Source organism: Pongo abelii, chromosome 2 (assembly GCF_028885655.2).
Source record: "Pongo abelii isolate AG06213 chromosome 2, NHGRI_mPonAbe1-v2.0_pri, whole genome shotgun sequence".
Lineage (NCBI taxonomy): Eukaryota > Metazoa > Chordata > Mammalia > Primates > Hominidae > Pongo > Pongo abelii.
Window position 1 is genome coordinate 64,458,653 of NC_085928.1, and position 25,253 is coordinate 64,483,905.

Consider the following 25,253-nt stretch of genomic DNA (forward strand, 5'->3'; position numbering starts at 1 on the left):
TGTGTTAGCCATTTGGATATCCTTGTTTGTGAAGTGGTTGTTGATGTGTTTTGCCCATCCTAATTCCATTGCCTTTTCTTAGTAATATGCATATTATCATGGAGATGAGATTTTTTCATATATATATATATGTATTGTAAATTTTTTTACATTCTGTGATTTGGCTTTATTCTTTCTAATATGATGTCTTTTGGTTATTGGGAGTTCTTAAGTTTATCAACTCTTAATGGCTACTACTTTGTATGCTCTGTTTAAGAAATCTTTGCATGCTCCAAATCCATTAAGTTATTTCATTTTGCCATCTAGAAGCTTGGTAGAATAGTCTGTAGCATATTGTAGCATGTGCATTTTCTCCCCTCACCCCAGGTCCAACAAGCACAAGAAACCTCAGTGTTTATTACTCACACAGGCATATGCAAAGCAAAGAAAATATTTGAGTGAGCAGCTGTGGTGTCTCACCAGTAAGAGTTTGCTTTTATATGTCTCACAGGAAAGAAGGGGAAGAGAGAGAATGAGGTAATGTTGGAAAGATATACAGAAATTACTAAAATTATACAGTCTAGATAAGGTGTGCCTGTAATGGTGGCATTCTACAGAAAACAGTGAATTAAGATATGGAAGTGATCAAATCAACAGGTCTTGGTGTCTAAATGGCTTGGGAGGGTGAATGTGCCAGGGATGATTTCAAATAATCTGAATTAAATGACTAAGTGTTTGGAACTGAGACAGAAGATATAGAAAAAGATTTCTCTGAAAAGAGAAATAACTTTATTAATTTTTTATTGTTTTGTGTTTGAATTGTCTTTGGAACTTTTGGATAACGAAGCTTGATTATTTGGAAATACTATTTGGAACCTCAAGAGATAAGCCAGGACTAGAAGCAAAAAATTAAGAAGTTAATGATACGTAACTAATATTGTTGGTACTTGGAAAATTCCAAAAAGAATAATGTAAGGCTTGAAAAAACAAGTGAATTATGGTACTAATAAGATATACTTTAAAAATAAATGCAAAGAAAAAGTTACTATGTGAAAAGTCACCTTGATATAAAGAGAAATTTCTAAATTAATTGGGTAAGTTGGCATGCATAAGAAATAAATTTGTCCATCAGAAATTGGGTTGGTAAGTCATGGAAACATAGAAAGAGTCATGGAACTTCTCATTCTTCCAGGGCCTCAGGCCAACGACTTAATTGACTGATTTCAGAATCTGTTGTGATCACTTTAGTATTTTTTTTTTTTGTATCATGTATCGTTATTTAAAACCTGAAGAACCAAACTTGGACCCTGAAAAGTAAAATTGTGTGGCATGACACCCTGTGAATTGCCTTTGAGAAGTAGCATAGGTCGCTTTGTTGAGTGATAGATGCTTGTATCACTTTTGGCCAGCTACAAGGTTCTGTCTTTTTAAGAAGCTTCTAGAGTTCGTTTAAAAATCGTAAACATCACCCGCTTTTTGATGGGGTTGTAACAACAGACACTTCTCAAAAGAAGACATTTATGCAGCCAAAAAACACATGAAAAAATGCTCATCATCACTGGCCATCAGAGAAATGCAAATCAAAACCACAATGAGATACCATCTCACACCAGTTAGAATGGTGATCATTAAAAAGTCAGGAAACAGCAGGTGCTGGAGAGGATGTGGAGAAATAGGAACATTTTTACACCGTTGGTGGGACTGTAAACTAGTTCAACCATTGTGGAAGTCAGTGTGGTGATTCGTCGGGGATCTAGAACTAGAAATACCATTTGACCCAGCAATCCCATTACTGGGTATATACCCAAAGGATTATAAATCATGCTGCTATAAAGACACATGCACATGTATGTTTATTGCAGCACTATTCACAATAGCAAAGACTTGGAACCAACCCAAATGTCCAACAATGATAGACTGGATTAAGAAAATGTGGCACATATACACCATTGAATACTATGCAGCCATAAAAAATGATGAGTTCATGTCCTTTGTAGGGACATGGATGAAGCTGGAAACCATCATTCTCAGCAAACTATTGCAAGGACGAAAAACCAAACACCGCATGTTCTCACTCATAGGTGGGAATTGAACAATGAGAACACATAGACACAGGAAGGGGAACATCACACACCGGGGACTGTTGTGGGGTGGGGGGATGGGGGAGGGATAGCATTAGGAGTTATACCTAATGCTAAATGACGAGTTAATGGGTGCAGCACACCAACATGGCACATGTATACATATGTAACAAACCTGCATGTTGTGCACACGTACCCTAAAACTTAAAGTATAATAATTATATATATATATATAAAGAAAAAAAATCCTAAACATCACTGATGTGATTACTTAGGAATAAACTGAAAAGAGAAGAGACCTGGTAATATAACTCTTAGAACTATATTGGGGTGAGAGCAAAAGAAAAAAATTCAGTGAAGACTTGGAAAAAAAATAAGAGGATAAGAGTAGAGAATCAGAGTGTGGAGAAATAATGGATAACAATGAAACAGGAGTTTTAAAAGGGTATAGTCAAAAGTTTCAATGCTGCAGTGGTGACAAATAAGAACTAAAAATATGCGATAGACTTTTGGAAGTAAACTAAAAGATGATAGTCATGGGTAACTGAATCTGAATTGATAAGAAACATTTGAAGCTTTCTTTTTATTTTTCTCTGAGTTTTTTTTTTACACGAAAACTTATTACAGATTTTTGTTTGTTTGTTTTACAAATGCAATAATTAAAAGAGCACCAGTGATAACTACTGCATTTTATTGAGCATCTATAATATCTTGGCACTGTTAGAATATATATATGTTTGTTTATTCTTTAGCCCAATAAGTTAAATATCATATTTGTCTATTTTACAGATGGTGAATTGGGGTTTTGAAAGTTTAATTCAAAAGATACGCATAGTGATGCACTAAGTGGCTGCAACATATGCAGTGGCTGGAATTTGACATAACACCTGTGCTCTAGTCACTACAAGAAAGTACTTAAGAAAATTAATATTTCTATCAGGACCTCTTCTGACCTCTTCTTCCTATTTTGTTAACAGGCATTATTTACTCGGGAGAAAAAAGTATAGGAAACTAAAGAAAATACTGAAGATCATCTCAAATGGTGACAATCTTTTTCAATCTCATCTACACTTCAATTTTGGAATAGTCTATAATATTTGAGAATTAACAGAAATATTGCAAGATAAAAGCTAGCAACTGTTATGTAAAAGTATCCATTTTCCATGGATTCCAGCTAAAAGACTAACAGTTACTAAATCATCCCCACAAGCCAACTGCTTTTAAAAAGACCTCTACTACAACACAAGATGGTGCCATTAGCATATTATGGTCAACACTTTGTGCCATTAGACTACTTCTACCAGCTGTCCTCAGCCAATACATTAACACATCAACATACAGGTGAAAAACTAAATCAATTCAATAAACAACCTATGGCCAAAGTGCAATCCCATAGCAATCACTTTGCAGCACCTCCATTGGGCTCCAATAGGAAGGTCCAGAGATGCTCAGTATTGCCTTCTCCCAAATCTCAGGATAAAATTTCACAGAGCTTCTGTAATAGGATTCTGAATTCACCATTGTTCCCTGCCAGGCATCAGAACACACCTTCAATAGGCCTCCACTGGAGAAGTTCATTGTGGCCTGCTCAAAGAGCCCTGAACTCTCATTTGTTGCACTCCAAAGCTCAAACAACATCTTCATCTGACCTCAACATGACATCATCACTGGAGCTCAATCAAACAGCCCTGAGTTCACAATTACCCTTCTGTAAACCTCAAACAACATCTTCAAGCCTAGATGTTTGCTGGAGATCACCTTCATTGAAGTCTCATCAAAGAGTCTCAAGTTCATCATTATTTTGCCTCCAAAATCAAGAAATACCTTCCATAAACACCATTTGGACATCATCTTCCTTGGGACCCAAACGAAAAGCCCTTAGCTCGACATTGCTTCAATCCAAACCTCAGAAAACATCCTCATTGGACTACCTTTGGACATCTTCACTGCAGCGCAATCAAAGATCTTTGAGTTCACCATCACTCAACACAAAACTTCACACAAGTGACTTATTTTGGACATCACCTTCTTTCAAACCCAATCAAATGGCTCTTACCTCTCCATTGCTTGACTCTAGGCTTCAGAAAACACCTATATTGAACTCTAACCCCACTATTGGAAGCTTACCAGTGTCCCATTCAAAAACAAGGCAATCAGCATCATCATATTTTGTCCACCCATCTGAGAATTTACCATTATTTCAGCTCAATTCTCAGTCAATGTTTATGCTTGATTGTAACTTCCAGACCACGAATTCACCTGTCTGTCACTCCAAGTTTCAGAATACCACTTCACCAAATGACAAACACCGAGTCACACATCTACCATCACCCCATCCGAAAACAAATGTCTCAGGTCGATTATTATCAAGCTCCAAACACTGCACCAGGAACACAGCTGCTTCAACATTAGGTTTCAGACTCCAGAGTAAAAGCAGCTTTGAGTTTTCTCCAAAGACAGAATCAAATACGGAAATTTCATGGTCTTTAAAATGTAGTCAGCCCTGCATTGTTAAAGGTGGAACCGCCCCTGATGATGTTGTAAATAAAATTGTCAATTCTATCTCGAATACCAGAATACAGAGGGATCTCTGCAGGCAGATTTTGTTTAGAAGGATGAGGGGAAGGCCAAATCCTCGTCCTGGTCCTCGTTTGTCATCAAATTATGTGGTTTGCTTAGCTTGTGCTTCCTGCATAAAATCTCCATGTAACCATCTTAGAGGAAAGAAAAATCCTCGTTGTGCAACACTTTCTGTCATACCAACACCTGAGGCCAATTCTGAGGGCAAAATAGAAGTGAAATTAGTTCTTATCCTTTCTCTACCAGAGACTTTCTCATCTTGTCTCCCATTTCCTATGAAAGAAAATCAGCCTAACGAAGCCCCTGAAGACAACCTTGAAGGAATAGAGAAGATACAGCAGTTTTCCCCCACATCTGAACGGGATATCCAGGGACTTAATATGAAGCAAATATGGTGGGCGGCAGCCCCTGAAAACAAAGTTATAGGCCAACAGCCCCAGGCTATTGACTGGCTGTTTTATGTTAAAAAAAACAATTCTCAGCCACAATCCCTGCTCCCACCCTCTTCCTCCTCCACTTCCTCCTCCTCCACCACCTCCTCCTCCTCCTCTGTTGCCTCTGCCTCTTCTGACTCCTCTTCTTCATCTTCTTCCTCCTCTTCCTTTTCCATCTCACCCTCTTCTCCCTCTCCTTCCAAAGAGTTTATGACCCTCACTCTCTCACGTCCTGTATTCCCTAAGGTACTTAGTTACTATCGGTTGCCTGCAGGGGTCTCCTGGCTTGAGTTTATATGCAGTAAAGATTACCAGCTGCATCCCAGAAAACCAAATCGAAGCCAATCATCATCTCTCAAAACAAAGCCTGTGAGGAACAACAATACAGTAAAATGGAGAAAGGCAGCAAACACACTCTTCAAATTTTTCCGGACAAAATGAGAAATTGTGATTAAATTAACGTTTAGTCTGTTTGACGGCATTGATCTCTTAGTTCTTTGAGACTAGTGTTTGATTTCCAGGGAACTATTATCCTATGTCTATTTTCTAGTTAAATAATGGACTGTGATCTTCTAGAAGCCCAAAATGGAATCCTATGTTTTTGACTGAATGTCTGGCTTATAGTAGCCGCTTTGTAATTATTGTTGAATGAATTTAACATAGTTGGCCATAGACCAGAAATACTTCATCTGTCTTACCCTAAATGTATCTAGATCATTAATATTCCCTTTCCTCAGAAGCCAATCTATGCTAATCTGTTTCCCTATGTTTAATGAAAAGTCAGATCATGTTCGATGGGTAAGAAAATCTATAAAGAGAAGTTCTTTCAATTATTTGTTTGTAGGGAAAATTCTTCTATGTCAATATCCTACATTCTGAAGTCCAATGATTTATTCAACTTTAGTTAATAAATATGAAGAAAGAAATAACTACTGTTACAAATAATCCTACTTAATGCTGACTGTGTTGATAGTTTAATTATGGGCTCTTAAGTCACCTGTTCATCATGGCTATCCACACAAACAAAATGAGTTAATAAAAAATGTTTTAAAAATGTTTTTGGTCCACTGGGTCTACTGGTACTGGGGAGAGAGGGAGTTGCCTTACTTACTCACCTTAAGTGTTAATTTCTATCTCCAATGGCTAGAATTTGTATCTCTTACACACACTAATGACTCACAATCCCACTTCTCCACTCCACATCTTTTCTGGTCACTGGACTGCATATTGGACATTTCCAGTTGGAGCATGGTACAGGCATCTCAAGCTCCACATGGCCAAGCCAGAATTCATCATCTTTACACTTAGAGTTTACATCTTTGAATCTATAGTTCTTGGCTCCTGTATTCCCTGTGATTTGTCACCATAATGTTATGGTGTTTTTCTCATTGCTTGTTCCTCTCTAACTTCATTAATTCTATGGCATGATTACTTCTAGAATCCAGCTCTTTTTTTTTCCATCCTCATTGCCACCCTGCTAGTTGTGGTCATAGCCATTTATCACTTAGATATGGCAATAACTTGTGTGATGGTTAATATTAAATGTCAACTTGATTGGATTGAGGAGTGCAAAGTATTGTTCCTGGGTGTGTCTGTGAGGGTGTCAGTGGACTGGGAGAGGCATACTCACCCTCAACTTGGGTGGACACCATCTAATCAGCTGCCAGTGTGGCTAGAATAAAGCAGGCAGAAGAAGGTGGAAAGAGCAGACTTGCTGAGACGTCTTGTCTCCATCTTTCACCCATGCTGGATGCTTCCTGCCCTCAAACATTGGACTGCAAGTTCTTCAGCTTTTGGAATCTTGGACTTACATCAGTGATTTGCCAGTCTTCAGCCACAGACTGAAGGCTGCACTGTCGGCTTCCCTACTTTTGAGGTTTTGAGACTCCAACTGGCTTCCTTGCTTCTCAGCTTGCAGAAAGCCTATTGTGGGACTTAATCTTGTGATTGTGTGAGTCAACTCTCCTAATAAATTCCCTTCATATATTCATCTATCCTATTAGTTCTGTTCGTTTAAAGAACTCTGCAAAGACTTGGAACCAACCCAAATGTCCAACAATGATAGACTGGATTAAGAAAATGTGGCACATATACACCATGGAATACTATGCAGCCATAAAAAATGATGAGTTCATGTCCTTTGTAGGGACATGGATGAAATTGGAAATCATCATTCTCAGTAAACTATCGCAAGAACAAAAAACCAAACACTGCATATTCTCACTCATAGGTGGGAATTGAACAATGAGAACACATGGACACAGGAAGGGGAACATCACACTCTGGGGACTGTTGTGGGGTGGGGGGAGGGGGGAGGGATAGCACTGGGAGATATACCTAATGCTAGATGACGAGTTGGTGGGTGCAGCACACCAGCTTGGCACATGTATACATATGTAACTTACCTGCACGTTGTGCACATGTACCATAGAGCCTAAAGTATAATAATAATAATAATAATAATAATAATAGTAATAAAAAAAAGAAAAAAAAAAGAACTCTGATTAATACAACTTGTAAACATACGCGTTGACTTTTGAACATATTTCTGAGACATAAATTGGTCACCATGGTGTCATGATGTTTTTCTCATTGCTTGTCCCCCTCTAACTTCAAGAATTCTATGGCCTTATTATTTTCTAGAATCCAGTCCTTTTTTTCCATCCCTTTTGCCACCCTGCTAGTTGTGGTCATAGCACAACTGTGGTGTGACTGTGGTTATAAGCAGCCACTGTGCTGCTTACAATCCTTTAATCGCTGCCTGTTGTTTTCTGGGAAAAGTCTAAATTCCTTTCCTGATTGAACAAAGATAAACTCTCAAAACAGATTTCCTTTTCTATTCCAGCCTCCTACCAATGCTTCAGGCAGGCTGGTTTCTTTATAATGCATAGAATGTGTCGAGCCTTCTCTTACATCTTACATTTTAAATAAACAATTTTGCTGTCTAGAAAGATCTTTCCATTTATCCATTTTTATCCTCTAGGTCTCTGCTTTCTGTTAACATCTTAAGGGAAGCCTTTTCCTGATTCACTTACAAAGGGGTTAGTTGGCCTTCCTCTTGCCATGAAATTCTGTATTCACTCGTTGTACTGCTCTTAACCACGCTATCTTGCAACCATTTCTTATCTCTCTTCACTTGCTAGACTGAAAACTTTGTTCAGCGTATTTTACCTGTTTTTTATTTTCTTTGCCTAGTCTTTGGGAACAGCATAAGTGTCCTAAAGTGTGTGTTGATATTGATATTGAGTTAATGCTATTGAAGTTCTTCCTCTTTTTTTAGAGTTATTGAGCCTTTATTTTTTAATAGTCTTACTGAGATATAATTAACATGCAGTAAACCGTACATGTTTAAAATATACAATTTTATAAGTTTAGACAAATGTAAACAACCATGAAAACATCGTCACAATCAAGATAATTATATATAAAGATAAAAAAACTGATGATGACATTCAAACATTTTCTTGTGCCACTTTGTAATCTCTCTTCTATCCTTCCTGCCCTCCAAACAACTGCTGATCTGCATTTTGTCACTATACGTTAGTCTGTATAATCTAGAATTTTATGTAAATGGAATTGTGCAGTATGTATTTTCTATCTTCTTCTTATACATAGAATAATTATTTTGAACAAAAAAAGAAAAATAGAATAATTATTTTGAGATTTATTCATGTTGTTTCTTCCATCAGCAGTTCATTCTTTTTACCAGTAAGTTGTGTTTCCATTTTAATTCAGTTAAAATATTTTATAATTTCTTTTTTGATTTATTATTTGATCCATTAGTTATTTAGAAATATATTATTTAATTTTCAAATATCTGGAGACCATAATTTCTTTTGATTGTGTAGGGTGACTAAGTCTCTTGTTTGCTATTCATGTACTTTACCACAGCATTCTTTTAACCAACTTCTCAGCGCCTTTGTTTTCAGGACCTTATGGCTGCTACTCTAACTTTGCTGTTCATTATGACAACTGGGCCCACCTTGCTTGTGGGGTTACGTGTCATCACCTGGCCTCTCTTATTTCAGGATCCTTTAAAAAATGTGTGTGTGTATATATATATATATATATATATATATATATATATATATATATAAAATATAATTTTACTTTAAGTTGCAAATCAAAACCACAATGAGATATCATCTTAAGCAAGTAAGAATGGTGATTATTAAAAAGTCGGGAAACAATAGATGCTGGTGAGGATGTGGAGAAATAGGAATGCTTTTACACTGTTGGTGGGAGTGGAAATTAGTTTAACCACTGTGGAAGACAGTGTGGTGATTCTTCAAGGATCTAGAACCAGAAATACCATTTGACTCTGCAATCCCATTGCTGGGTATATACCCAAAGGAATATGAATCATTCTACTATAAAGACACATGGGCATATATGTTTATTGCAGTATTATTTACAATAGCAAAGACTTGGAACCAACCCAAATGCCCATCAATGATAGACTGGATAAAGAAAATGTGGCACGTATACACCATGGAATACTATGCAGCCATAAAAAAGAATGCGATCATGTCTATTCTAGGGACATGGATGAAGCTGAAAGCTGTCACCCTCAGCAAACTAACACAATAACAGAAAACCAAACACTGCATGTTCCCACTCATAAGTGTGACTTGAACAACAAGAGCACATGGACACAGGGAGGGCAACATCGCACACCGGGGCCTTTTTGGGGGAGGGGGTCCAAGGGAAGGGGGCAAGGAGAGGGAGAGCATTAGGACACATATCAAATGCATGTGGAGCTTAAAACCTAGATGACAGGTTGTTAGGTGCAGAAAACAACCATGGCACATGTTTACCTATGTAACAAACCTGCACACTCTGCACATGTATCCCAGATATTCCTCTTTTTAAATTCTTTGAAATAAGTAATGTTTTATTGTTCTGCATCTTTCTCATAAGATTAATATGAATTATTCTCTCTACCTGTTGTCTTGGTAAGAACTTATATAAAAATGTTACTGATGATGGCAATCATCTTTGTCTTATTTCTTACATCAAAAGTGTTTCTTTCTAGCATTTTAGTATCAAATATAATGCTAGCTTATGTACAGCAGATCACTGATGATGAGGAAGAACTGAGGTATGAGATCAAGGCTTACTGCAACCTCTTTAGAAAACCATTTTGACACATGTTATATTCATCTTGAACTACTCTCTGATGAAGCTCATAACTTGTAATTGTTTAACATCGTCTCTACTAGACTAAATTTCATGAGTAGAGGTCCTGTGTATATTTTGTTCACCAGTAACTCCTCAGGACCTGATGGTACCTGGATCATACTAAATACTCTATAAATATTTGTTGAATTAGTTTAAACTGTGTAGTTCAACAGATTTTTATTTATTGATGCAACTTACTGTTTAATTTTTCACCTTTTAGCTTGTTTTCTAAACTTTGTGTTTCATTGTAGCATCTTTTTACTTCTTTCCTTTATTTTATGGACTATGATTTAGTTGCTCTGAACTTTTCCATGCTATAGGAAGTTGTCTTTTTCTTAATTCTAACAGTATCTACTTTCAAGTTTTTTTTCCCCAGAGAATTCTTCAACCTATATTTTTCTGATATTTTAATTTGTAAATAAAACTGAAGTTTATAGGTAAAAATGTCTATACAAGCAACACATATTCGACTATCTCTCCTCCAGCTTCTATTGAGATACCAGGAAAATTCTAACATAGGGAACAACATATGTTAGTGCCAGAATGGTCAGTAAATTTCTGTCAAATCTTTTAAAGATGAAAAAATATTTAAGGAAGGGTAGAAGGACTCACAATTTACTACGTTTGAGGGAAAAATTATTTAAAATACAATACAAAAAAATTAATAGCACCTTAATAATGCTTTTTGCCTTAAATAGAAAGGGATGAACATGAGAACACACTATATAACAGTCAAGAGACAGAAAGTAGATCCTATGAGTTTTCACATTCAATCATACCAGTTAAGGTAAAATGTTATGAAACATGTGGATAATAATTTGACAATAATATCAAAGGTTTTATAATATACATAACTATTTTCCATATGGTCTTCCTCCTTGGAATTTATTTTAAATAAATTATTGTGACAATGTAGAGTTATATAAATAAGTAACCATCGCTGTTTGCTTATAATTGTGAGAAATTGTTCATTTATAGAAAGGTATTTAAATAGACTATAATCTGTACAGGTGATATTTTTCCTAGCAAAAATATTTGTTATTTTAAGTATTGCACCAATATTTATTTTAGGAATAGAACTATCTATTTTAGGAAAATATTTCATGAGAACTCTTGGGCCTAGCTAGTGATCCTGAGCATGTGATGGAAGAAGAAAATGAAACAAAGAGGAAATAGCTAAACTACTGTATCTAAGTTTTGAACAGAAGCTTTAGATAAGAGATAGCAGAGAAAAACAAGGAGGTTATATCATTTATGATTTAAGTGAGAAAATATCAAATTATAAGATAGATCAAGTATAGTTTATATATGATCCTACCTTGTAAAACATTAAAATTATGTGTGTCTATGTGTGCACTTGTGTAATATCTGTTTCATATATATGAGAGAGATGAAATGACTGGAAGTAAAATACCAAATGTTGAAAAAAGTGGTTATTACTGGGTGATAGTTTGGCTGTGTCCCCACCCAAATCTCATCTTGAATTATAGCTCTTATAATTCCCATGTGTTGTGGGAGGGACACAGTGTGAGATAATTGAATCATGGGGGCGGTTTCCCCCATACTGTTCTCGTGGTAGTGAATAAGTTGCAAGCTATCTGATGGTTCTCATTCCTTCTCTTGTCTGCTGCTATGTAAGATGTACCTTTCGCCTTCCTCCATGATTGTGAGGCCTCCTCAGCAATGTGAAACTGTGAATCCATTAAATCTCTTTTTCTTTATAAATTACCCAGTCTTGGGTATGTCTTTATCAGCAGCATGAAAACTGACTAACACAGTAAACTGGTACTGGTAGAGTGGGGTGCTGCTGTAAAGATACCTGAAAATGTGGAAGTGACTTTGGAACTGGGTAACAGGCAGAGGTTGGAACAGTTTGGAGGGCTCAGAAAAAGACAGGAAAGTGTGGGAAAGTTTGGAACTTCCTAGAGATTTGTTGAATGGCTTTGACTAAAATGCTGATAATGATATGGACAATGAAATCCAAGCTGAGGTGGTCTCAAATGGAGATGAGGTACTTGCTGGGAACTGGAGTAAAGGTGAGTCTTGTTATGTTTTAGCAAAAAGACTTGGGGGATTTTGCCCCTGCCTAAGATTTATGGAACTTTGAACTTTAGACAGATGCTTTAGGGTATCTGGCAGAAGAAATTTCTAAGCAGCAAGGCATTCAAAAGGTGACTTGGATGCTGTTAGAAGCATTCAGTTTTAAAAGGGAAGCAGAGCATAAAAGTTTGGAAACTTTGCAGCCTGACTATGCGATAGAAAAGATAATCCCATTTTCTGAGGAGAAATTCAAGCTGGCTGCAGAAATTTGCATAAGGAATGAGGGTCCAAATGTTAATCACCAAGACAATGGGGAGAATGTCTCCAGGGCACGTCAGACACCTTCACAGCAGCCCCTCCCATCACAGGCTCCAAGGCCTAGAAGGAAAAAATATGCACCCACAGGCTCAACACCATGTGGAAGCTGCCAAGGTTTGGGGCTTGCACCCTCTGAAGTTATGGCCTGAGCTGTACCTTGGCCCCTTTTAGCCATGGCTAGAGTAGCTGGGACACAGAGCACCAACTCCCTAGGCTGCACACAGCAGTAGGACCATGGGCCTGGCTCATGAAACCATCCATTTTTTCCTCCATTTTTTCTGCCTCTAGGTGGAGGTTCCCAAACCTCACTGGTTTCATTTACTTCATGTGTTAAAGAAATAAAACACTACTGATACATGTGCCAGCTCCAGTGTGTATAAACATCCAGGATCCCAATATCTTTTACTCCCCAGAAATAACCATTGTTATGAACTTGCTGTGAGTCATATTTGTCTAAGAAATTTGGTAAATATTAATGAGTGCATAACAATCTATTCTTTTGCAAGTTTTTAACTTTGAATATATTTTATCATAATGTACTTAACATTTTGAAATATGTGGTTTTTGATCTGGATTATGTTTTTGAGATTTATCCTGGTATGATACAGTTCATGTTCATTTTTTACTGGTTATATATGTGTACACACACACATATACACATATAAATATGCATTATATAACTGTGTAGTGTGAATTTATTTACAATTTATATATTCACTTTTGGGTGAACAGTGTTTACATATTTTTATTATGACAAACAGTGCTGCATTGACATTTGTTTTTACGTCCTATTTTGCATACATACGGAAAGTTCCCAAGAGTTCTGCTGTGCAACATTTGATCCATGGGTTAGGAGCATTAGTATCACCAAGGATCTTATAAATACAGAATCTCACCCAACCTCAAACGTACTGAATTTTAATTTGAATTTTTATAAGATCTTTAGGTAAGTTTTATGCACATTAAGAGTTTGAGAAACACTGCTTTAGAGTATAAAACAGAGAGGAATGATGGTTGCCACAGTGCTTCCCAATACAAATTTACCATGAGTTATATATAATTAAAAAATTTCTTATAGCTACATTAAAAAGTTAAAAAAGGTAAAATTAATTTTAGTAATACATTTTACTTTACACCATATATCAAACAGTTTTCCATTTCAATATGTAATTAAGAGTGGTTCTCAACCAGGGTTGATTTTGTTTCCAGCGCTATTTAGTAATGTCTGAAGATATTTTTGATTATTATAACTGGATAGATGTTCTACATATTCTAGGTCATGAGTAGGTAAAGGCCAGGGATGTGGCTAAATATTATACGATGTACAGGATATCCCCTAACCAAATAATTATCCAGTCAAAAACATTAATAGGGTCAAAAAAACCTTGTATCAATATGTAAATCTTAGTGTGAGATTTATATATTTTTTGTTTTGTTTTCCAAATCTGTTGAATTTAAAACTTCTAAATATACAAATAATTATTAATTCATTTGATTAACTTTTAAACCATTTTACCAATTTTTAGTTTAATATAGATGAAGAAAATGATTCACTAAGGGAAATGATTGACAGTTGGGTGCCTGGAGGATTAGCAAAGAACAAGGGAGTATGCTCCATGAGAGTGGAACAGAGTTTGGGACGGGCTAGTGGACTAGATTCTTGGTCTCCCTGTCTTTCTCTCTTTAGGCTCTATACTAAAATTTTGCTTCTCTGCCATCTGGATTGACTTTCTTCATTCAAAACTATTTTTCAAGTGTTTGAGATTTATTGTAATGAAGTGATATTTGTCTCTTTTTTCTTACCTTCTCATTCTGCTTTTCCTCTACCTCCTCCTCCTTATTTTCCTTCCGATCTGGAGTAATCTATATACATTATTTGTCAAATAGATGCTTCGGAAAAAAACGCTCAGCTTAAACCTCTTTTATTGGCTTTTTCCTTTCTTTAGGAAAATTTGCAAATTCATCTTTTATTATGGTTCAACGTCAAACTGCATTTAGTTTTCCAGTCTCTCCCCAACAACTTCAGCCCCTCTCTACCACCATCCCACCCCCGCCCCCATAGAACGCATGAATTGGTGAATTTCCTGTGTAAGACACTGAACTTGCTTTTTACACTCACAAGCTGGAGGATCCTTGGCGGTAACTTAGGCTTTTGAAAATTTCAGTTTATGTATCCGTACGGAAACAGAGTTTAGGTTTACATTTTCCAGGATTCTTTCATGCTCTTTCGTAGAATGTCCTTAAACTCAAAATCATAGCTAAATCTATTCTCCACTTGATCACAGAGTATGTAAGTTCTTTTCTTCCTGCTTTTGCTTACATCATTTCATATCCTTGTAATAACTCTGCCTAGTGACTATTCTGTTATATTAATTGATCATGTGTTAATATAATAAGACCCATTTACATGTGTGTTTTTTTTTTTTTTTTTTTTTTTTTGAGATGGAGTCTCCCTCTGTAGCCCAGGCTGGAGTGCAGTGGCGCTATCTCCGCTCACTGCAAGCTCCGCCTCCTGGGTTCACCCCATTCTCCTGCCTCAGCCTCCTGAGTAGCTGGGACCACAGGCGCCAGACACCACGCCTGGCTAAATTTTTGTATTTTTAGTACAGACGGGGTTTCACCGTGTTAGCCAGGATGGTCTCCATCTCCTGACCCTGTGATTTGCCACCCTTGGCCTCCCAAAGTGCTGGGATTACAGGCGTGAGCAACGCGCCTGGCCCATTTACATGGTCTTAACCACCACTCACATTAAGGATTATTTAAATTAATGAACCATATGAGATGCATACGATAAAAAAAAAGAATGAAAGTGGAATTAGGCTCATTTCTCTATTCTTTCAGTTACATAAAATACATTGTTCATTTTATACAAGTCACTTCCCGAGAAAACTCTGCAATCTCTGAAAATCATTTAAATTATCTGTCCCTTAACGCCTTTCATAAAACAAGAAATGGATTTAATTATTGTCTTAGTCATTTGGGCTGCTATAACAAGATACCATAAAGTAGTGGCTTATAGACAATGGAAATTTATTTCTCACAATTCAGGAGACTAAGTCCAAGATCAAAGTGCTGGCAGATTCAGTGTCTGGTCAGGATCCACTTCTTAGTTCTAGAGGAACTTCTCATTGTGTCCTCACATGGCTCTCCTCTCTCTAGCTGCTTATAAGGGTATTAATCCATTCATGACTTAATCAACTCCCCCAAACTGCACCTCCTAACTGTCACATTGGAGAACAGGTTTGGACATATGCATTTTGGAGGGACACATTCGCTCCATAGCAGTTATATTATCTGTCAGGTCTGCATATTCGTTTCTCTTCCAGTTTGAAAACATAGAAGTTCACTTTAACATTAAGGGATAGCAATCATGCGCTTTGCACCCTTAGGCTCAGACACACTCACATTCTGGTTCTGTCACTAACTGCGCAGCTTTGGAAAGTTATTTAATCACTGTGAAAATCCGTTCCCTCAATAAGGAGGGATAATAGATGGTGAGCATTTGGCACACAGTAATTCTGAAATAAATAGCACCATTCCTTAATTTATTAATATTTTGTTACATTTTCAAATATTTATTGATTCATGGGGCTTTAAAAAATTACAGTTTGGTTACACAATTTAACCATTTTTTGATGATTTAGAATAATAATGACCTGAGATCCATATTCAAAGCATTAATTACAAGATTCCTTGGCAGTCCCTCTTCTACCTGTAAATCTTTATATTCTACTTTGATCATCACTACCCAGGTCAAGGCTGCCTATTGTTCATTGAGCAAAGTCCGAACTGCTCAGCCTGCTACATAGGGTCCCCCACAATCTTGTCTGGATCAAATTCTCTTTCACTCACAACTACTCTCTCAGTGTACTCCGTCTATAGTGTACTTCAAACTCCATTTAATTGTTGCCTCTTGCAATTTCTCAAATATTCCCAATTTTTTTTTGCCTCTCAGATCTTGTTCATGTTGCCTAGCCCAATTCAGAACACCCCACTTCCATATCCAACTACTTTAATATGTTATCCATTACCTGAGCTCCACTGTATTAATAATATAGCAACATTCTTGTCTATCACTCTAGGCCAGAGATTCTTCTTGCTTTGCATATCTATGCATCTGGCCTGGGGTTCTTTAATTATATTTACAAATAAATCCTTTTGATTTATTAATTCCCATTTCACCTATGAGATTGTAAGGGCCCTAAAATCTAAGAAATTGTAGCACATTTTCTTTCCTTTCTTACTTCACATTGTATAGTGTCTTGCCCTCATCAAATGCCTTGCCAATAAATATTTAAATGAGTATTTGGTTCTAGGTAGGAAGTAGAAGGAGTTGGGCTAAGAGTAATTTCTGTTACTTGAGAAAATGGCTTTCCTAAAGCTTGTATTAATTCTACAGTGAGGAAAATGGTGGGTTAGAATCACATTCTGGGATTTGTGCCAGGCTTACACTACAAAGTAAGAAGTGTTTGAAAAAATAACACTGGAGTGTTAGACTCTTTCACTAAAGAAGTGTTAATTGCAGTACTTCAGAATATGAACTATAGTATAACCACACACTTCTCATCAAAAAGGTATGACATGTCAGAGATGCATAATAAATTGAAAGTGATTTAATTTTTAAAAGATTGAGACCATATCATATCATTTATGATAAAAAGAAAGCTATTGAAATCTGTAACATGAAGTGCCATCATACTATATGCACTTGGTATTCTTATTCATAACTAAACTCTAAATTAGCCCTTGTTGCTTCAGAGTTTGCAATTTCATTGAATTGTCTATTAGAGGAAACATTTCGTTTATTATTTCTTTATTTTCAATAATAAAATACAAAAACCATTTGTTTGGGGGAGAAAAATCTTCCCTTCACTGGAGATTATATTTTGCACTTTCAAATTCTATCCCATATAAAATACCTTGATATATTTACTATAAATCTATAATTCTGATTAGATCATATCACTGTCTTAGATATGAAAAATTATTGAAAAGATTTTTAGGAAATTGTTTAGAGAGTTAAAGAAATAAATAACATTTTTACAATTATCTTCTCCAATGTGTGATCTTCCCTACAGTTGCATAATATTCTATGAAGTTGGAAGTATTTCATAATTCTAGTTTTACCGAAGAAGAAATGGATTTCCAGAAAAGGGCTTAGTCTAATACTATATAGTCTACATGTAGGTGAAATATTTTTTTTAATGGCTAGAACTGCACTTTCCAATACAATGACCATTAGTCAAATGTGGCTATTGAACACTTGAAATGTGGTTAAGGCCACATTTTAAATTTAAAAACTGAAGCAGCGTAAACATTTTTCTGATAAACATCATTATTGTTTTGGTAGGACTACATTTCCCTTAAATATTGCATCACTTTAAGATATTATTGTTTTACTGTAGTGTGCATTTCCAGTATTATACACAAGCAAATCACAGATCTAGTTGATATCAATGGATTCATAACTTTTGAATGATTTTTCTTTGCACACTGATGTAATTTGTGATTGACTATTTTATGCAGAAAACATCAGTTATAGTAACATTTATGTAGCTTGTAATTAGAAATTAAGATAAAATACATAAGATAGTTCTGATTATAATCTAATTAACTGACATTTTTAGCTTACAAGTAAGTATCAACACATTTTAAAATTTAAGACAAAACCACACTACTGTGCAGAATGAAATGAAGATGCAAAAGCTTACAATATGATGAAAAATACAAGAAAAGTGGAAGGTTTGTCAAAAATTTATGATAAATGGAAATTGAAATGTGCTGCATCAGAGAAACACAGAAAACTTATTTGGGCATTCAGTTAAAAGTTAAGTATAATAGAGTAGACAATATTCAGAAACATTTTCAGCAGCTATGTAGTGATTTTGATTTCTATCAAAAAATGAAAAAGAGTCAGCATATTAGTTGCCTGAAATCAAATGGAATATCTAACAGACATTTAAGAATTTTTTATTAGAAAAATTTGAATTTATAATATTGGCAGACTAAGATGGCTTGGATTCTAGCACAATAAAGAAAACCAGTTTTATATGGAGTGATAGTAAAAGTTATTTCAGTTACAGAAAATTTGTTACAGAATTATGAGGAGACACTAAAAACTACGTATTTTTAAAGTGAAATAATCTTCAATAAAGCTACCAATGACTCTAAATAAAGAACTTCCAATCAAAATAACAAATCAACTTATAAAAAAATTAGAAAACTCTCAAATACTTTTCTTTAGCTTTAGATGAATCATGCATTATGCTACCAACTGTGTCCCATCAATATTTTGGGTGCATAATTACATATTGAAATGATAATGGATCATGATTGGATATATGAGGTTAAATAAACTATATCACTAGTGGTAATTTTACCATTTTTTTGTTTTTACTTTTTTAGTATGGCTTCTGGAAAATTTTAAACTACAAATGTGGTTTACTTACATTTCTATGAGAAGTACTGATCTCTAGAATATAAGTTCCCATAAGGCAGGGATGTTGACTGTCTTGAAAACTGCTGTTTCTCCAGACCTTAGAGAAATATACCTGGCATATGGCAGTTAAAAATATGGTAGCTAAAATATATGCTTAAATGAAACGTCCCCACCATGTTAGCTCTCTTTCTAGTAGAAATTGTATGGGATTTGTAAGCAGAAAAACGTTTTATCTCTCTTTATGTCCCTGTTTCTCTCTCTTCCACTCCCTTCCTCCCTCCCCCTTAGTCTCTCATTTTTTCCTCATCAGAATGATTGTCATGAAAAATTCAAAAGTTGGAAAGTTTCGTAGCTGTCTGGTGATGCCACTCCTGCGAGAGAACTACTTACTGTTAATAACTTCGCATATCATTTTGAATTGCTCACAGCTTTCACTCCATTCCCAGGATTTTAAAAAACACAATTGGCATTACATAAAACACTTTAATGTTTTCTGCTCATATTATATTTTTATTAATTTTGCTTATAGAAATAGTGCACACTTAAAAGAATTCTGACAATAACTTAATGTATCTTATAGAAATACAAAATTGTTTCCCTCCTAGGAAGTAATACTTAGGTTTTATTATTTTCCCATATTTTGCCTTTGCAAATTCAAACATGTACTCTTTTTTTTTTTTTTTTGATGTGGGATCATGCTGTACATATAAAGGACCTGTCCTTTGTGTATATCTGCCTTGATATGTAGTATTAATCTCATTTGCTCTTTCAGTTAGCAGTGGAGAAAAGTCCTTGACTTTAATCATCCACCCTTGGCCAGCACGCTCATCCATTTTTAGCCCTACATCTTAGCTCCTACCCAAATACTGAAATTCTTCCTCTAAGCCTTGTACCATAACCAGCCTTTAGCAAGATTTCCTGTACAACATGCTCAGCTCTTTTCTAATCATTCCCTTCTCAATAAGCTCATTGGTTGACAGCTAGGCTTTTTTTTGAGGAAACTGCAACCCTCAAGTTTTTCCTTCAAAGTGATATTTACCAGTCTTTTTATCATAAGGGGAATTTTACTCCTTGATTCTTATGGCTGTTTCTCCCTCTCTAATCCCTGACTTCCTTCCCCAGGTTTAGGTGTCATGTTATCAGGCTGTATTGTGTCACCAACTATCTTATTTATTTGTTTATTTATGTCATTTTCTGAACTTCATGACAGTCTCATTTGGATCCAGGCTTACTTTCATGCTCCTCAATACTACTTGCAGTAAAACTAAGATCCTTTTAATATCTTGAGTTCTCATTTTTATAATTTCTTTGTCCTACTTGTCTCTTTTCATTTTAAAACCATGATCATAATCCAGATCTTCTCACTATCAAATACTCTAAAATCTCAATTTAAAGCATCTCACACATTTCCTTTAGTTCTCTTGTTCTGATAATATGTTGATGCAACCATGGACCATAATTCATTCACTTTACAAATATTGAAGTGTCCTTTGCCTCTTAGATGCTTCTTATAGTAGCTTAAATTGGTCCATTACAAAAATTATATTGCATACACCCTCAAATCTCTTGCCACATTCTCCTTTTGTTGAAATTCTCTGGCAAAACCACAATTCTAGTGAAATTCAGTTTCCACAGAGTGACTTTCAATGCTGCTTACTTACTGATGATTTCTGAACTTGAACCTCTAGTCCAGATATTATGACTCCAAACTTTTTGCTTATTATCTACCAATGGCATTTGTCATCTCAAACTCAATAGGTTACAAACCAAACTTCCTGTCTCTCTTCTTATATCACGGCCCAATCCCTAAACTTTGCTGCTTCTAATGTCTTCCTCATCCCAGGCGAGAGCAACTCTGTTCTCCTGGATTAAGCTGTGAAGAATTGGCAGAGTTGCAATTTTATTTAAAAATCAAAAAGCACAGGTTCTTTTAAAGATTATTTCCAGTATTATAATTCTTTTTGTCATTGTGAATGGTAATATTGAAATTTAAAAATTTGGCTCAATTATTTTTATTATTGCTGACAATTTAGAAGCACTTCTGTTGAACAAATTAAGTGACTCAGGTTTCTTAGAAAAGCTATTCGATAGAGGGAACCCATCTCTCATTTGTTTTTAAATATATCTTCAAAAAAAGAGGGAATTTAAATCATCTTATTCCTCTGTGTATTAAAGAGTATGCTAAACATTTTCTTTTCCTTAATTTTCTCAGTATAGGATCAATTACAGTCCACCAGAAAACACTAAGGGACATATATTCAAACATTTCAAACTCAAATGGAGCCATAAAATAATTTTCAGGTCATCTGGGAATTTGGAAAAGCAGCTTGGAAATGCATCTCTTAGAATTGTTAAGGCTAGCAAAAAATAGTTTTGAGAATGAGAAAGGTCATTGTACCTTATGTTTAGATATCTAAAAAATTAGGATGATATATTTGTTAAGATATTTATGTCGTAAATCATGGTTTGTGAGCTAGTTGACAGGGAATGCATTTGAATCACTTTGATTACTTTTTCAAAATACCTACACTGATCACAAGAAATTACATCAAGTAATTAGAAGTAAACATGTCTATTGTGAAAAAGTTCTCAATATAATTCTGAAAGTATTTTCATTAATTTTGAGAATACATAGACAGAAAGTTAGAGAAAGTCACAGTCTTTGGCTTGAAATGGCTTTAAATATGTCAGCAATAGGAAAGGTGGAATTTACAACTAGAGTTGGATGAAATTTAGAATTTGAATCAAAGGCAAAAAAAAGATATTTCAGAGACACAGAAATGCTATTAAAGTTATGAAAGTTAAAAAGAAGAAACCTTCAATTTCGAATAAAGAGTTTAAAACTTACGAGTCCAAGTGTAAATTATTAAATTTACCTGGAAATGTTGTTTTGTTATAAAATACTTGTTCAATACATTTGATGACTTATGGAGTACATTCAAAGATGATAAGAACAGAAAGAGGGTAAAGAATCAGAAACTAATATTTTTGAGATATATGTGTCAGACAGCATTAAGGAGTTTATGCTCCTTAACTCATTTAATTATCAAAAGTCTTTGAGGCAGGCAGTGTTATTAACCATCTTTGACAATTTAGGGGACTGAAGCAGAGAGATTACATAACTTGCCCAAGGTTTTAAAGCCAGTGTGTAGTGGATCAAAGTTCAAACTCAATGTTTATCACTCTACACTGCTAAAACTAAAAACAAAAACAAAACAAACCTCCAAACTGGCAATACTGATAACTGTCTAGGAGGTGGAGCACATAGAACTCTCACACAATGCTGGAGGTAAAGGTAATAAATATTTAAATACACATCTATCACATCTAGCAATCCTACTCCTAGGTATCTGAAAATATGTTCACACATTCATCTGTATTTGAATATTTATAATAACATTATTCATGTCCTCTAAAAATTGGGAACAACTCTGGCACCATTCAATAGATGTATGGGTAAATAAACTGTGGTTCAACTCCATGGTGGAATACCACTCAGCAATAACAAGGGAAAAACTATTGATTCACACAGCAACGTGGATCTTAAATGCGCTTTCACAGACATCATAAGCCTTATAAACCATAATTTTTATTTATCTGACACTAAGAAAATGCAAGCATATAGAGACAGGAAACAGACAATAGGGTGCCGGGATCTTGGGGCCGCGGCAGTGGTTTACCACAAAGGACCATAGGAGCGAATTTTGGGGGTATTGAAACAGTTCTGTGTTAAACTGTGGTTTTGGATGGACAATTGTATGCATTTGTCAAACTTCATGGAACTGCACGTCATAAAGAATGAATTTTTAAAGAATGCAACGAGTATATGGGAGTGGAGGATGGAGGGAATATTGATTGCGTTCCAGGATGCAATTCAAGATCCCACATTGCTTTGTGACAATATGTTATGAATACATGACATAATGACACTAAAGGGGATGAGGGAAAAGGGAGCTGACTGAAATAACCTTGAAATGGTTTTCAGTGGATACTGTAGGACTAGTGGACACTACATAAATAAGGAACTCTAGTTGATACATTTGTTTCTCTCTGGGATAAATGTTAGTAATTCTGAAGCCACTTAATTGAACACTGGAATTAAACAAGTAGATAATGAGAACCAGATTTTTCATGGTCTGAGAAGTTACAAATAGGCTGGAATAAAGTCTAATGGTGCTGGATGGGAGTCAGAGAAATCAATATGCACTTAAAAATAATTATAAATACAGATAGACACAGAGATAGCTACAGATGTGTATATGTATTTGTGAATGTGTATGCTCAGGGTTGGTCTACAGACATATACCTACTAACAAGGTATAGAAACAGTGACACCCAAGTAGCAATTAGCAAAACCAGAGTATGGTTTCTAAATACTTTTCTCCAATGAAAGTGTATAAGGCTCTTGTAGACCTAGCTAATTCAGATCTGAGATAGGGAATTACTGAATGAAATTGGATAAAAATGCAGAATTTTCAGTTGACACTGGAGAATTTTGTAACTCCAAGAAACAAGGAAGTGCTTAAAAAGAAGAAAAAAAGAAAGAGTCCAGGAACCCATATGGAAGAGCTCCCAATGACCCAAACAAACAGCTGGAGCAACAGAAAAAATAACTATGATATTAGATTATAACTCAAAATGTAAAAAGTAAAATAAATCCATATATATGTAAATAAATAACAGAGTGACTGGGGAGTAGAGGCAGCTTTTCCTTACAGAAGAATTTCAATTAATAAATTTAGATGAAAAAAAGCAAAATAAAAAAATCACCATAGTAATAATTGCTGCAGGCAAGATCCACTGATAGACACTAAAATTAGGGGGTGAAAGTTTAAACAGAAACATGCTATTTACACAGACTTTTCCCAAATATTCTGTAATTACTAAGGGGAAAACTAACTTTACAGTGGAGAATCCTGGCAGGCAGCACTATGATTAAGATGCCATGTGATTAAGGCTAACATTACCAGAAATCCTTATGGACATCATGTGTCCTGAAAGGATGCATGGAGAACACATCACCTCTCTGGTATTCTTCCCAACTACACATTGCTTCAACCTAAAAATGTGAAAACATCAGACAAGCACAATTTGACAGACAGTCTATCAAGTAACTGACAAGTGTCCTTGTGAAAGACAAGGGAAAAGACTAAGGTACTGTTTGGAAGAGACTAAAGAGATAGGACAATGAAATGTGGGATCTTGAATTGCATCCTGGAACAGAAAAAGAACACAGTGAAAAAAAGGTGGATCTAAACAAATTTTGTTTAATGGTATTGCTTCAAAGATAATTTCTCAATCGATGTTTGATTAAGGTTTTGTATGGTATTAACTTAAAGGATAGCTGATAATTGTTACATTATTTTAAAAACTATTATGTATGTCTAAATTATCTCAAAATAAAAAATTTCAATGATGTATGCTAGCAATCAAGACGTTATTGTAAGAATATGTTGTGGTCATCCCTCTCATTACTCTAAGGCCATTAAAGTGATAGGTAAAATATTAGAAGTGAAATCGTAAATCATAACACCGGGTTTCCAAAATATAAAAATGTCCTCATGGATCAGAAATAGAAAAGAAAAGTGATTAAGAGGTCTGAAGCCACAGACCTACTGAACTCTTAGTCTAGAAATAGGCCTACATGGCTGACACAAGGTAATGGGAAATAATAATGCGTGTATGAGATAAGAGAATAACTCCAGTCTTAGTGAAACAAGGAACCAGAGAGAACAGAGTCAGAGTGACCATAGGCTGGATCATTGAACAGTCACTAGAAACCAAACCTTTCCCCCTTAGCTTTTTTTTTGTTTGTTTAACTACAGATTATATTGAGAAAATAATTTCTCAGACTCCTTTAGAGCTACATTGTGACCTTTCTAGTCATTGAGATGATAATGTTAGTTTTGGGTGAGAGTGTCTCAGCTCATGCACACCTTGTAAGGAGAAAGTCCTGGGGACATTCGTATTATTTCCCCCTGAATAAGTAACGTGATATGTGGAAGTAGAGCTGTCATATTTGAGATCACAAAGATAAACATCCCACATTAGGGATGACAGAGCATGAAGATAGACAGACCCAGCTTTCTTGATGTCATCTTTAAATCGTTCTACCAGTCATGACTTCCTACTTCTTTACACCTTTTAAAAGATTGAGATAAAAAGGTAAAGGAATTATATGGATCACTAAAAAACTGTTAA

The 25,253-nt window shown here is 35.4% G+C and overlaps 1 protein-coding gene across 8 annotated transcripts in view; it reads left to right on the forward strand.

Moving 5' to 3' along the window:
- The window catches only part of CSNKA2IP (casein kinase 2 subunit alpha' interacting protein), a 146,492-nt gene extending 140,360 nt beyond the window's left edge, over positions 1–6,132 (forward strand). For 7 of the 8 annotated variants that reach the window (XM_063721870.1, XM_054551678.2, XM_054551680.2 and 4 more), the window contains one exon: positions 3,038–5,550. In XM_063721870.1, the coding sequence (XP_063577940.1) occupies positions 3,308–5,515 (2,208 nt within the window). In that variant the 5' untranslated portion in view covers positions 3,038–3,307 and the 3' untranslated portion in view covers positions 5,516–5,550. Of the gene's footprint in view, positions 1–3,037 lie in introns of all 8 variants that reach the window. The other variant, XM_054551685.2, reaches the window with a different exon arrangement.
- The last annotated feature ends 19,121 nt before the right edge of the window (positions 6,133–25,253 follow it).